A 14495-nucleotide genomic window follows, 5' to 3' on the forward strand; every position below is an offset into this window, starting at 1 on the left:
GCAATTACGAAAACTAGTCAGTTTTGCTTGTTGAATGTACTATGTGTGTATTTTATAATGAATGCAATTTTAAGGTGAACACTGTTATTGTCTCTAATACAAATAATAATACAAATGGCACTAAAAATCCCCCAAGATCAGACTGTTCTTTTTTAAGGCTTCTCACTTCCTTTGGGGAGGAGATCCAAGAAGAAGAATAGCCTATTAGCTTCACAATTTAAAATGAGGGTAACTGGAATCTACCAGAAGTTTTCAATTCCAAATCTAAGCCCATTAGTGATTCCATAGTCCATTTGACATAGCTTGATCTATTAATATTTGTTCTCCTTCATGCCAAACTCTAGCCACACTGAAATTATTTCACTTCTCGATTTGTGTCATGCGCTTGCCTACAAATTACTTCTCCCCTGATGTCTAGACCACCCTTTCTCACACATCCTTCTTCCCTTTGTGGGCTAACTCCTACTCATCCTTCAGACTCTAGTTTACATTTTCTCAGTGAAGCCGAGTCTAGTTAGGTAAGATAACTCTTTGCTATCTGCTTATGAACAATCCTGTATCTTTCCTATGAACATTTTGTTAAAATTACTTGTTTGCTCTGTTTTGTTCATTATGTATGAGATCCACAAGATGGGAGACTGCAAAGAGTAGTAAGACAAGGGAACTTGAATCTGAAGAGGAGAATGTGGAAATGAAACTTAGGCAGAACTCTGAGGAAGAAGACACCCTATAACAGGGTCTGAGAAGAAATATAGGCAGGAAGAACTCACCTTGAGAGGGAAACAATGATTTTAGGAACAGTGAGTACCAGGGTTGAATTTCCAGTTGGTTCCTGCTTGTGCTTTATTCATAAATCTTTCATTAATGTTATTGGGCTGCACATTTTTGTGCTAAAGCATATTGGGAATTAGAGGAGAGAAAGAATTGGTTTTGTGTTCCGCACCACAGATAATGTAGACCCCTAGAGGAAATGGCACCTACAGGTACCTGAGTAGTTATAAGGAGCTACATGACATTGGAAAAGCAGGTTGCAATATGAACCAATGAGTGAGAAATTTAAAAGAAAGTGGACTTAAAATAACTAAAAGCATTAGTAAATGAGCTGGGAGGTGGATTAAAGTGAATCAGAGTTCGAAGATCCATCTTTCTTGACCAGAAATGTAAAGTTAGGCATTGATAAGTTGGATTTCTTGAAACTATGAGTTATAATTCCTCTTCACGTGGTACGTTTTTAGCCATTGTCACTTCAAATGTTCCTAACCCTTTCCTCTCTCCTCTGCCTGGAAAAATCCAACTAGACATAGTAAGACCTTATCCCTAAATCTCCCATGTCTTTTCATTATTTTTCTCTATTCATTACATCTATATCTCTCTGATGTGAACTCCAGATAAAGTTCTTTGGTTTTAGTTCCTGGATCTCTGATTTTTTTTTTCAGCTGTGTCTACTCTGTTATAAAACTTCTCCACTGAGTATTTTAGTCAAATTATTGCATTTTTACTTTTAAGAGTTTTGTTTGACTTATTTATAAATATACTTGGTCTTTAATCATATTTAAAATTCCTTATCTCATAGGTGTCAGTTTTACTCCCCAATTAGTTGAGAAGTGCCTTATGATGAGTATCAGCTCTTTCACAGAGTGCTCAGATGTACTAAGCTGTACAAATACCTGGGTTGGTTAATTAAAAATCGTAAGTCACTCTTATTAGCAAAATGGAATACAATTGGGGAGTTGAGAAAATTTCCATCACTCTATGGAAAGGACTACTGTTTGTAACCCATCTCTGAAAAAATTTTGTTTTTTTACAAAGGTTTATAATTTTCCACATAATATTAAAAAAACTAAGAGAAGCATTTTTGTTTATTAGGCTTTATTTACTTATTTGAGAGAGACAGAGAGAGAACAGGAGAGGGGATAGAGACCGAGGGAGAGTGAGAATCCCAAGCAGCCTCCATGCCAAGTGTGGAAATCTATGCAGGGCTGGGTCTCATGATTCTGGGATCGTGGCCTGAGCTGAAACCAAGAGTCAGACACTTAACTGACTAAGCCACCCAGGAACCCCAAGCATTTATGTTTTTCAACTCAAAATATTATTTTTAATGTAAAAAAATAAATCAATAACTACCAAAGAAAGACAAACACCTGATGACTTTGACAATAAGTTTTATTTTAAATATTTTGTAGTTACATTTCTATTTCCATAGATTCAAACATAGTAGAAAAAAAAATCTCTTGGGGAACATATAAAAGCATCTTAAATCAAAAAAGTCAGTGTTTAAAAACACAATAAGTAAAATTATAAGAATCTATTTGTATATTATAAATATATAAATTTTAACTGGCAAGAAATTACTTCATCAATATTGCTTGTCGAGTTTTTGCTCTTTGGAGAAACAGTTCTAACTCAGGGTTCTGATCATTCAACCCAGAATTGAACAAGGCTGTCAGTGACAAGGCAAGACTAGGAGTATCAAAAGTAGGATTGCAGTTCAATTGAAATTTCAGATAAATAATAATATAATAAAAAGTTATTGTTTGAAATAAAAATTAAATGAGTATCTCATTTTTAATTTTGCTAAATCTAGCAACTTTGTTCAAAATAGTTCTTTAATATAACATCACTAAATACCAAAATAAATATAAATTCACTACCATCATTATACTAACTTATCAACAATGCTTCCTTTCCTATTTTTCCAAATTTATGCACAGATATTCCCATATTTGTTTCTTAAATAAATACATAAATAATAAATAGGCAAACAAGTTTCACTTGAACATAATTCAGACAACATGAGAAAAAGTTAAAGTGCTTCCATATGTCCTCATATTTCTGTGAGGTAGGATGCTTGCTGATACCTTTTCTCCAGTTGAGGAATAAAGAAGAGACCAAGGCAAGGTTGAAAAGGGGCTCATGCATCCTGGTCTGTAGGTGAGGTGGAAAGATGTAACAACAACAAAATATATCCAGGATTTCCAGCTAAATTTGAATTTACAGCAAACAATGAATAATATGTTTAATGTAAGTGTGCCTACACATTGAATAGGGCAACATATATGAGACTTTAGAAAAAAACTATTCATTGTTTTACTTAATATTCAAATCTAACTGGGCATACTGTATTTTTATCTGGCAATCCTACACCAGGTCTACACGGGACATGAAGTACTGAAATAGATTTTTTTGAAGTCTCATTGGCATCTTTCCTGAGGAATTCTTGGAAACCACAGAGAATGTGTTTGTTATTTCACGGATCTTGTTTCTCAGCCCTGAAAATAAATAAAATAAAACAAATTTTAATTAAGTGTCTAATAAGGAGGAAAGTATCATTCTTGAAAATATATATACTATGGAAATAAATAATCTCAGATGTTCATGTGTTAGAAATACTCTAATTTTCAATTATGAGTAGAAAGATAAATTATCATCTAAATCAGAACACTTCTGAGAATGAAAGGGAACCATATCACTGATACAGGGCACAGGCATAAGCCCAGACTTCACTGGACAAACTGAGATGTATGGTCTTCCCAGTTATGAGTACAACGAACTCACTATTGCTACTGTTTTTTTGTTTTTTAATTAAAGAGGCAAATTTCCAAAAGAGTAGACTTCCAGAAGCAAGAGGAAATTTACAGGCTAACATTTAGACTATATGTCTCAGGGTAAATGAAGAATCTAAAGTTAAAAAAAAAATACTTACTTCTTTAAAAATATCTGCACAACCTTTTGTACCCATTTTTCCTTGGGGTCCAGGCACACCTCATTTCCATTGAAAAGCTTTACACTGAAATAAAAGAGATATGACTAAATCAGTATTTAGCAGGTTTCAGACATCCCTTTGCCCTTCAAGTTGTAGTTCCTGGAGTAAAACCATAAAATCTGAGTCCAAGACATTTTTAACTATGGTGAATGGAAGGTACCGTATTTAAATGTCATAGAGACAAAGAATCTTTCCTTTCCGTTCTGCCCACTATTGTATTCCTACACCTAGAATTTTGTTGGATATTTCCACCTTCCTCAATTATGGATTTGCCGAAGTAAAATATCTAATCACTTTTGAAAGTACTTACATGATTTCTGAGTTTTCACAATGTGGGCCACTGTCAATCACTCTCAGTTCTTTAATATATTTGGGATGGAAAGGTGTGGAGTGTGTTTTTATACACTGGCATCGAAGTTCTGAACTGACTCTTGACAGAACTGCAGCTGTGAAAAAATAATAAAAACTAGGATTAATTTCATCACAAACATGACTCTGCTGGTCACTTAATTTCTCTCCTTAATTCCAAGTTGATAATTTGGTAACTGTATGTTTGGTAAACATCACATCTTTAGTAAACTAATTCTTGAAGGAGAAGGCTGGATGTTCTCCTAGCCTCTAAATTCAGTTTAAAAAAAAAAAAAATGCTATCATTAATGACAACATTGACTGACTTCCTGCCCAAGACTTGGAGTTGACTTTGTGAAATGTTGACATCCTTATGGTACTTTTTTTTATACTTAATATTGTGTAATCTTCTATGATACCACAATGCTATTTATAGGATATAACCTAAAATTCAGTAACAGAAAAATTGCCTTTGGAAAGAATTAATAGAAATAGAAATTGCAAAGATGTCTCAGATCTTAGCAAAATCTTTAATGCTTAGCGGAAAAAAGAAAAAAGAAAAATGTAAGAACTCTATGCTATAAACATTTCTAACTCTCTCTCTCTCTCTCTCTCCCCCCGTCTCTACCCACCCCCACCTTTCTCTCACTCTCTAAAAATAAATAAATACATCTTTTAAAAAAGATACACTCTATAGATTTATATTAATGCATTTATATGTATGCAACCTATAGAGCACGAAAAATAGGAACAAGATGTCTATATTAATTAAACTTTATACTTTTCTAAGTGTTGTAGCGATAAATAAAATCTAAACAAAGCTTCAATTTAAGGTTAAGTGACTGCAAATATTATTTCCTTTACTTGAATAAAAAGGATGTTTGTTATTAAAGCATTAAGGGTAATCTTGCTATCTGAGGATCACATTCAGACACAGGAAAACTCTGTAAACCGGAAAAGTCTGCTTACCTTCACACAGAGCTGCGGAAAGGACAAAAGCTGCCAAGAGAGCAACAGCCAGCTTGGAAGTCATGTTTACACAAGGTGCCTTAGTTCTGGTTTCTTTCTGGCTCTTGTCCCAGACGCTTGTGAGCTCTGCTGTCCCAAAGGACTTCTGTTGGATGGAGAGCTTCTGTGGCATTTTATAATATTCAGAGCAGCGGAGAATATGCAGCCTCATTCTTCAATTATGTCAGAGGAAATTCCACAATATGCAACCAACCTCCTGCCCTTTGAGGGCAGAAATGAGTCATCATCAAATTTGTCTCATCAAAATTTTGGCGTGATTGAAGTTCTATTTGATCTTTAACATGATTTAATTTATTTTATTTAAAACACATGTGTTTTAGAACATGTTTAAAAATGTTTGTTAAACATTCAAGCTTCTTTGATACATTATCAGTTGTACTTTTCCATGTATAAATAAATTTATTGTCGTACTATCTGGCGGTTGTTAGAGTAAGGTCATTTATGATTACTCTTTCAGGGCATGGTCATTTCTTTAGGTAAATTACATGTGCTGCAGTGATAGCGAAGGCAATCTTGTCAACCACTTTTATTGAAGACAGATAAGTGGCTCTGACAGATTAATTTCAACAAGGGCATAAGGACAGAATATTCCATAAGCAGTGCAAGCAACATGTTGAAGAATGAGAAGATGGGGAAAAACAGCACATTCTACATAAAGACATTGCTCAAGGACAGGTGAATGAAGATATGTCTATGCTCCAGGAAGTGGTTCAGTAGGACTACTTGGTTGGGGTGGGAGGAAGTGGTATTTAATGGGAAAGTAAGCAGTGTATGCGTAGTGGATAAAAGCATCTAGGTTCAAACTCTGGTTCAGCCACCTAATTTTTGTATGACTTTTAAACTTTCTGAGTTAAAGCTTCTGTATCTACAAAATGAGTTTAATAATAGCCCCCATCTCTTAAGGTTAATATCTGTAAACTTCCTGGCTTGACTTTTAAACTGGTAAATTCTCACCTATTATATTTCTCATTTTTAGCAGATATTGATTTCCTTACTGCAAGGATATTCAACCACTAATTATTTCCTGAAAATCTCATTTGCCGTAGAGGCATTCTTGATAAAAGATCAGTTTCTGAAATACCAGTTAAGCCAGCTTGCATCCTGCAATGTAACAATATAATAAAATAGAAACATCATCAGTTATAGTTATAGTTTGCTAAAATTAAAGTTCCAAATAAAAATGTGACTGCATTAGCATTCAAGTTGCCCTTTCAGGTAACTGGTTGTATATGTTTTTCCCTTTTGCATTTTCTATCACCGAAGTGGGTAACTGGTTCAAGTTGCCCTTTCAAATGAAAATCTAGAATATGGAGAGTTTCAAAATCTGTAGAATTCCAGAACACTTGAGGAAGTAACTCATTTAAACATTGATATAAGATTTAAATTAAATTCTTTGACAAAAAAAATGATTGAAAATTAGGACAGGAGTAACAATGTTTCAGAATCTGAGCATTTGTGGTTTGGGGAGAAAAGTTTCTTTGCTGAAAGATTTGTGTGGTGACCACAGCTTAACTTTTTATATATCACTTCAATTTTCTTGATGTCAGGGACTATGTGCATGGGTGTATTAATTATCCTCACAGCAATGCCTTAGGTGATCATGTTCATTTTACAGATGAGGAAACTTAATGTCTCCAAGTTCGTATATCTAAGTAACAATGGTGATGGTTCAAAAACTTACTTTTATTAACCCTACTCTAAAAGCATTCACAAAGGGGACTGGAAAGAACTTCTCTTGAGGATACTATGATACAAAGACATCTTTTATGACTCAGTGAAGTTTGTGAAGTTTCTTATTCTCTCCTTGGATCCTCAGAGATTAGTATGAGGTTTTTTTTTTTTTTTTTTTTTTTTTTTTTCAGATAGAAAACACTGAGAGAAGGACTAATACTCTGCTCACCTCTGGGCAATTACACAATTTATAAATAATTCAGTTGATTCACATCTTATTTCCTAGGAAGCTCAATAAAGCAGTAGCTTGTCCACACTAGTGTATGGGGAGACAAATGTCATGTTTGAGTGTTTTACAAAGAGGTTATACAGTTTCTTAGCAGAGGCATACATCATTTTACTGTGCTTTGTTTTATTGCACTTTGCAGGTATTGTGTTTTTTTATAAACAGATTTGTGGCAACCCTTTGATGAGCAAGTCTATAGCTATTGTCTAACAACATTTACTCACTTTGCATCTTTGTGTCACATTTTGGTAATTCTGACCATATTTCAGATGTTTTCATTAGTATTATATTTACTATGGTGATCTGTGATCAGTCATCTTTGATGCCACTATGGTAATTGTTTTGGAATGCCACAAACTACACTCATAGAAGACGACAAACTTAATCAATAAAGGTAAGTATTCTGACCGCTGCACCCACCAGCTGTTTCCCATGTTTCTCTCTCTTCTCAGGGCTCTCTATTCTCTGAGACACAACAATATTTAAATTAGGCTAATTAATAATACTACAATGACCTTTAAATATTCACGTGAAAAGAAGGTTGCACATCTCTCATTTTAAATCAAAAACAAGGGATCCCTGGGTGGCGCAGCGGTTTGGCGCCTGCCTTTGGCCCAGGGCGCGATCCTGGAGACCCGGGATCGAATCCCACATCGGGCTCCGGTGCATGGAGCCTGCTTCTCCCTCTGCCTATGTCTCTGCCTCTCTCTCTCTCTCTCTCTCTGTGACTATCATAAATAAATAAAAATTAAAAAATAAATAAATAAAACAAAAACAAGAAATGATTAAGATTAGTAAAGAAGACATGTCAAAAGCCAAGACAGGCCTAAAACTAGGCTTCTTAGGCTAAACAGCCAAGTTGTAAATGTAAAGTAAAAGCTCTTGAAGATATTTAGAAATGCTACTCCAGTGAACACAGGAATGATAAGAGGGAAAACAGCCTTATTACTGATATGGAGAGAGTTCAAGTGATCTGGGTGACATATCAAACCAGTCACAGCATTCACTTAAGCCAAAGGGTAATCCAGAGCAAGGCTTTAACTCTCTTCAATTCCATGACGGCTGAGAGAGGTACGTAAGCTGCAGAAAGAAAAGTTTGGAGCTAGCAGTAGTTGATTCATGAAATTTGAGGAAAGAAGGAATCTCCACAACATCAAAGCGCAAGTTGAAGCAGGAAGTGCTGATGAAGAAGTTGCAGGAAGTGATCCAGAAGATCTAGCTGAGATTATTCATGAAGGTGACTACACTAAGTAACAGATTTTCAGTGTAGACAAAATAGCCTTCCATTGGAAGAGATACCATCTAGGGCTTTCATAGTGGAAGAGGAAAAGTCAATGCCTGGCTTCAAAGCTTCAAAAGACAGGCTGATTTGCTTGTTAGGTGCTAACAGAGCTGATGACCTTAAGTTGAAGACAATGCTTATTTGCCATCTCAGAAAACCTAGGGTTTTTAAGAATTATGCCAAATATACTCTGTCTGTGGTGTCTAAAAGGAACAGGGAAGCCTGGATGACAGCACATTTATTTACAACATGGCTTACTGAATTTTTCAAGGCCACTATCTAATGCTCAGAAAAAAAGGATTCCTTTCAAAATATTACTGCTAACTGACAAAGAAACTGGTCCCCCAAAAGCTCTGATGGAGATGTACAATGAGATTAACGTTGTTTGCACACCTGCTTTACATAAAACACAGCGTCCATTCTGTAGCCCATAGATCAAGGATTAATTTCAACTTTCAAGGCATATTATTCAAGAAATACATTTCATAAGGCTATAGCTGCCATAGGTAATGATTCCTCTGATGGATCTGAGCAAACTAAATTGAAAACCTTCTGGAAAGGATTCATCATCATTTTAGATGCCATTAGGGACAATTGTGATTAATGGGAACAGGTCAAAATATTAATATATTCACAAGAATTCAAAGAAGTTGAATCCAACCCTCATGGATGACTTTGAGGAGTTAAGACTTTAGTGGAGGCAGTAACTGCAGATGTAGTGGAAATAGCAAGAGAATGAGAATTAGAAGTGGAGTCTGAAGATATGATTGAATTGCTGCGATTTCATTGATAAAACTTGAATGGATAAGGAGTTAGTTCTTATGGATGAACAAAGAAAGTGGTTTCTTGAGATGGAATCCGCATCTGGCAAAGATGCGGTGGTGAATGATAAAATGATTTGGAATACTACATAAACTTAGTTGATAGCAGCATCAGGGTTTGAGAAGAATGTTTCCAGTTCTGAAAGAAGTTCTACTGTGGGTAAAATGCTATCAAACAGTATTTCATGCTACAGAGAAATTGTTCATAAAAGAATCAACCAATGTGGCAAACTTCATTGTTGTCTTATTTTAAGAGACTGTGACAGCCACCTCAGTCTTCAGCAAACACCACCCTGACTGGTCAACAGAGCAACTTGGAGGCAGGACCCTCCATCAGTAAAAAGATTATAACTCACTGAAAGTTCAGATGATGATTAGCATTTTTTAGCAATAAAGTATTTGTAATTAAGGTATGTATATTTTTCTTTAGCCATAATGTTACTGCACATTTAATGGACTGACATGTAGTGTAAACATGACTTTTATAGGCACTGGAAAACCAAAACATTTATTTGACTTGCATATTTATTTATTTGTTTGTTTGTTTGTTTGTTTATTTATTTATTTTGACTTGCATTATTGTGGTGATCTGGAACCAAACTCAAAATATCTTTGAGGTATTCCTGTATCTGTGTTTCTTTTTCTTCCTTCAAATAACCTAAGACTTGAGGAATAAGTAGTACAGGAGTTACATTGCCTTTTGTAGGAAAGTAAATGTTTATATATGATACAGTTCTTATTGTTTTTAACTCTACTTAATTTCAGGAACGTGATTGTTCATTTATTCATTTAATACACATTGGTTATTTGCTAATGCTAGATACTGTAATGGGAGATGTAAATACTCTGTAAATAAGATACAGTCTCTGACTTAAAGGAGTTTCCAGTCTAGTGCAGATTATGGATAGTTATACAAACAAGTACAATACAGTGATGGGGAGCAAGTAAGCAGGACCTCTGATGCAGTTTTGATGAATAGAGGTTTTCTGAAGAAATGACCTCAAAACTATGACCTAATATTGGTGTTGAGAAGACGAGTGGGGTGGGGAAAAGGAATGACTAAGTTGCCAGTGGAGGGAATAGCAAGTACAAGGTAACGGAATGTAAAAGAATGTGGCCATTGGGTTCCAGATATTATAGAGCACAGTATGAAAAACAGAATTTGAAGTGAGGAGTGGAAAAAGTTGGGGCCAGACATGTTAGCAAGACCTACATATTGTTTTTTAAAAATATTTTATTTATTTATTCATGAGAGACACACAGAGAGAGAGAGAGAGGCAGAGACATAGGCCGAGAGAAAAGCAGGCTCCATGCAGGAAGCCCGATGTGGGACTGGATCCCGGGACTCCAGGACCATGCCCGGGGCGGAAGGCAGGTGCTAAACCACTGAGCCACCCCCCTGGGCGTGGCTCAGATCTACATCTTAAAGAAAATTCCCAGTCTCTGCTTCAGTCATGATGGTTTGTCCAGTGAAGACATATTCTCATGACATGACTGAACCAGTTCATTATGATTAAGACCCAATCACTCTAGTGACACCGCTAAGATGATCAGAGGTCTAAGGATTTGCAGATACTCTTCTACTTTTCCCTCATGGTTGCCTTTGTACTTCTGCTGAATCTTTCTTATAGAAGGACCTCATTTCCCTCCGTTCCATGTCCTTATCTTATTCCTTAGATTATCTCATTCCACATCTCCTTATCCTCATTCCTTCATTGTCTAAGAACATCATCCTTAGATGTTGAGCTAACAAGTTCTTTAACCTAGATACTCACTTTTTTTTTAAATGGAGGATTTATTTATAAGGTGAAATGACCTCTTTGCAAACGTTGTTCATCTCTCACAATGTAACCTTGATGCATTATGTCCTTGGATTCCTCTCTCCATCAAAAAGATGGACAAAGACAAAGTGACTAGAGGCGGAATAATTTGGGCCTTGTTTCATCTCTGTAAAGGAATCCTTGTGAGGCATTTCATAATAACTAGGACTAAGTGAGGTTAAGTAGGGGGAAACGGGATAATTAGCATGTTTGAGGAAATGCCACTTTGAAACAGAGCAGAGAGAAAATTTTAGCTGAATAACAAAGCTGCACACAATTACAAATGTTTTGTTACCCTCTGGGGATGAATGCAGAGTTCTTGGATCTATCAACCATTGAGCTGTTCATTTAAGCTTCAACCAGCTCCTGAGACATAAGAAGTACTTAACAAAGAGAGAAGAGTATCCAGAGAGCTTCACCATAGCCATGGGACCAAGTCTATCATTCAAGAAAGAGTAAAGTTCAAAAAAGCACCAATATGGGGATCCTTGGGTGACTCAGTGGTTGAGCGTCTGCCATCGGCCCAGGGTGTGATCCTGGAATCCTGGAATCCTGGGATCGAGTCCCACATTGGGCTCTCTGCATGAGGCCTGCTTCTCCCTCTGCCTGTGTCTCTGCCTTTCTCTTTCTCTCTGTCTCTCATGAATAAATAAAATCTTTAAAAATAAAAAAAAAGCAGCCAATATAAAGATAGGTATTTAATTTTCTGCATCGATACATAACTTCTTTCATCAAACTCCCCATGGGAAAGGTGAGTATCTTTTTGGTATATTAAATCATCTAAGTCCTTCTGCCCCCACAGCAAATAGGTAGTTTAGGGTAGGGGCTATTTTTAACTATTCCCCAAAGTTGTATTTACATAATAAAGCAGAATGTGGTGGGGAAACATGGGCTTTGAAGTGATATGAATCTGGGCTTGAATCTTGTCCCACAGTTATTAAGGAAGAGACCTTGAGCAAGCTGATTCTATGCTGGTGTTGTAATCGCTGCTGCTAGTATTTGAGCTACTTTCCCAATCCTGATAGCAAAGTCTTAACTGGCACCTGGAATTTTTTCTCCATTTGAGAAAATTAGTTTCAGCTTAGCAGTCCTCAAGATTCAGAGAACCATCGACAGATGCTAAACATATATCATGGAATTGACTTACAATGTTATTAATGCTAAATCATAAATATAAAATATCTAGCCCCTGAATTTTTTAAAAAGATTTTATTTATTTATTCATGAGAGACAGAGACAGAGAGAGAGAGAGAGAGGCAGAGACACAGGCAGAGGGAGAAGCAGGCTCCACGCAGGGAGCCTGACGTGGGACTCCATCCCCCGTCTCCAGGATTAGGCCCTGGGCTGAAGGCGCGCTAAACCGCTGAGCCCCTCAAGCTGCCCTACCCCCTGAAATTTTAATCAATGAAACTCAGCCGAAAGATGTAAAACACGTTCTTACTTTTGACAGATAATAAACACGTATATTTACCTTGTTAATAGCATAACTTATCTGCTCTAATGCCTCAAGGACATTTCAGTTCCATTTCCAAGTTCAAATATCTCCAGTTTACAATTTGTATAAATGCTAAGTTAAGTTGGTTCATGCTGCTAAAAGTGTTCTCTACCTTGAGATAAAAGGCATTTTCCAGTCTTGACAAGTTGGAGAATCAAACAGCTAAACGCATTGGTTTTGGGCAATGGCAAGTCAGAATAACTTAATTTTAAATGTATGCAGCATAGGTGTTGGATTAAGACAAACCTACCTTCAAGCCTAGTTCCCCACCTAGCAGCCTAAAAACCATGAGGAGTTTTTTAACCTCTGAGTGTCAGTTTGTTCATCTCTAAAATGATCATAACACCAGTTCCAGAGAGTTAAATGAGGAAATAACTAAATTATGCCAAGAGTGGTGCCTGGCACATAGGAGATACTCAGTAAATGTCAGTTTTCTTCCCCTCTAATCTGTCACATAAACCACACTTTGCCTGGAGTGGGAGAACCGCATTGCTTTGTAAAAGTTTGCCAAATAGGGGCACCTGGGTGGCTCCATTGGTTAAGCATCTGCCTTTGGCTCAGGTCATGTCGTGGAATTGAGCCCCACATCAAGCCTGCATCAAGCCCTAACCTGGCTCCTTGCTCTCCCTCTACCACTCCCCTTGCTTGTTCTCTTTCTCTCTCTCAAATAAATAAATAAATAAATAAATAAATAAATAAATAAATAATAAATATTTTAAAAATAAAAGTTCACTAATCAAAAAGTAAAGATACATCAACACAACGAATCTCTTCAAGCTTATATCTGGCTGCTTTTTTCCCCTTCCACTTGTAGAACTTTTTTTATACCTAATGATTAAATTTATTTATGTTTGTGTGTTTTTAAAAAAAGTACTGTTGACACACACAAAAACTGAGTACAGTTTCAATTCTGTCTCCCAAATCCATGGAGATTTTGAGAGGATGTTTAAAGAATGGGATTGGAGGAAGAGGCTGGTTGTAGAAATAGGCATTTATAATGAACTTGGGATATCTGTCTTCAATGTGGGGAAAAAAATCAAATGAAAATATTTACTTGTAGTCATTTCTTTGTTAAATTTATAAAACAAAAGTTTGTACACATATTTTCCTTAGAAAATAGATCTATACTAAATTTATATAGATTTGTGCTAAATTTATATAATTTATAAAATAGATTTATATAAACCATACTAGATTTATACCAAAACCACTTAGAGATTATTTGCTTCAATGTTCGCAATAAAATATATCTTCAAAATAACAACAATTATATATTATTTGTCACTAGAGTTTCTTTCGTGTGAAGTAAAGTCCATAGGAAATGAAATCACTTGGCAGAAAAGGAAGTTGCTTTGTTAGAAATGACTGGACTTATGCATGTGTTTATGTCTGGAGGTAAACAAGAGTCACAGAAACAATTGAGTCAAGTAACAGAAGAAAAAAAAGTTATGAAAATGTTGAAGCAAGGTGATATGATTTCTTAAGAATAGTTTTCTTCTTTTCTCAAAAGTCCTTTTATTATTTTTATCGTTTGCTTGTTCTAGACGTGATGCTTTAAAAAGCTGTGTTGAGAATGAAACTCAGCAAGTGGTTTAAGAAAGTAGCTTAAGCAGAAAACAAGTCTTATGTTGTAATTCCTTTATTTTGTTTCTCACAACTCTCCTTCTTAAAATTTTGATTGTTTTAAAGTGTTGCCTTTCATAACATGAGCTTCACCTTAACTAGTTCTTTTCCCAACCTTGGCATTAGGGATTGCTGAAATATTTAAGACACCATTTGTCACCATTTGTACACCATGTTGGTAGATTTTGTTAGAATGAAGAACACTCAACCCATTTGTGCAATTGTTTGTTGCTACATCTCACTCACTTGACTGGAAATTCCACGAGGTCAGAGGCCACATCTATCTTATTTATACTGTGCGCCAGCACCTGGCTCAGTACTTGCAATTAACAGGTGCTCTAGAAACATTTCTTGGGT

The 14495-nt window shown here is 35.9% G+C and overlaps 1 protein-coding gene across 1 annotated transcript; it reads right to left on the reverse strand.

Annotated features, from left to right (window-relative positions):
* Window positions 1-2154: 2154 nt before the first annotated feature.
* CXCL8 (C-X-C motif chemokine ligand 8) lies at window positions 2155-5206 on the reverse strand. The gene is made up of 4 exons (XM_055341441.1): window positions 5081-5206; window positions 4074-4209; window positions 3704-3787; window positions 2155-3269 (listed from the first exon to the last, which is right to left on the reverse strand). The coding sequence occupies exons 1-4, from the start codon at window positions 5142-5144 to the stop codon at window positions 3248-3250; spliced, it is 306 nt and encodes a 101-aa protein (XP_055197416.1). The 5' UTR covers window positions 5145-5206; the 3' UTR covers window positions 2155-3247.
* Between the last annotated feature and the right edge of the window lie 9289 nt (window positions 5207-14495).

Source organism: Nyctereutes procyonoides, unplaced genomic scaffold, assembly GCF_905146905.1.
Source record: "Nyctereutes procyonoides isolate TBG_1078 unplaced genomic scaffold, NYPRO_anot_genome, whole genome shotgun sequence".
NCBI classification, from domain to species: Eukaryota; Metazoa; Chordata; class Mammalia; order Carnivora; family Canidae; genus Nyctereutes; species Nyctereutes procyonoides.

Coding starts and splice junctions, on each gene's coding strand:
- CXCL8 (XM_055341441.1), bottom strand. CDS start 5,144: ATGACTTCCAAGCTGGCTGTTGCTCTCTTGGCAGCTTTTGTCCTTTCC. Junction 3,788..4,073: donor TGTGAAAACTCAGAAATCAT/GTAAGTACTTTC, acceptor CTTTTATTTCAG/TGTAAAGCTTTTCAATGGAA. Junction 3,270..3,703: donor GTGCAGATATTTTTAAAGAA/GTAAGTATTTTT, acceptor ATTTATTTTCAG/GGCTGAGAAACAAGATCCGT.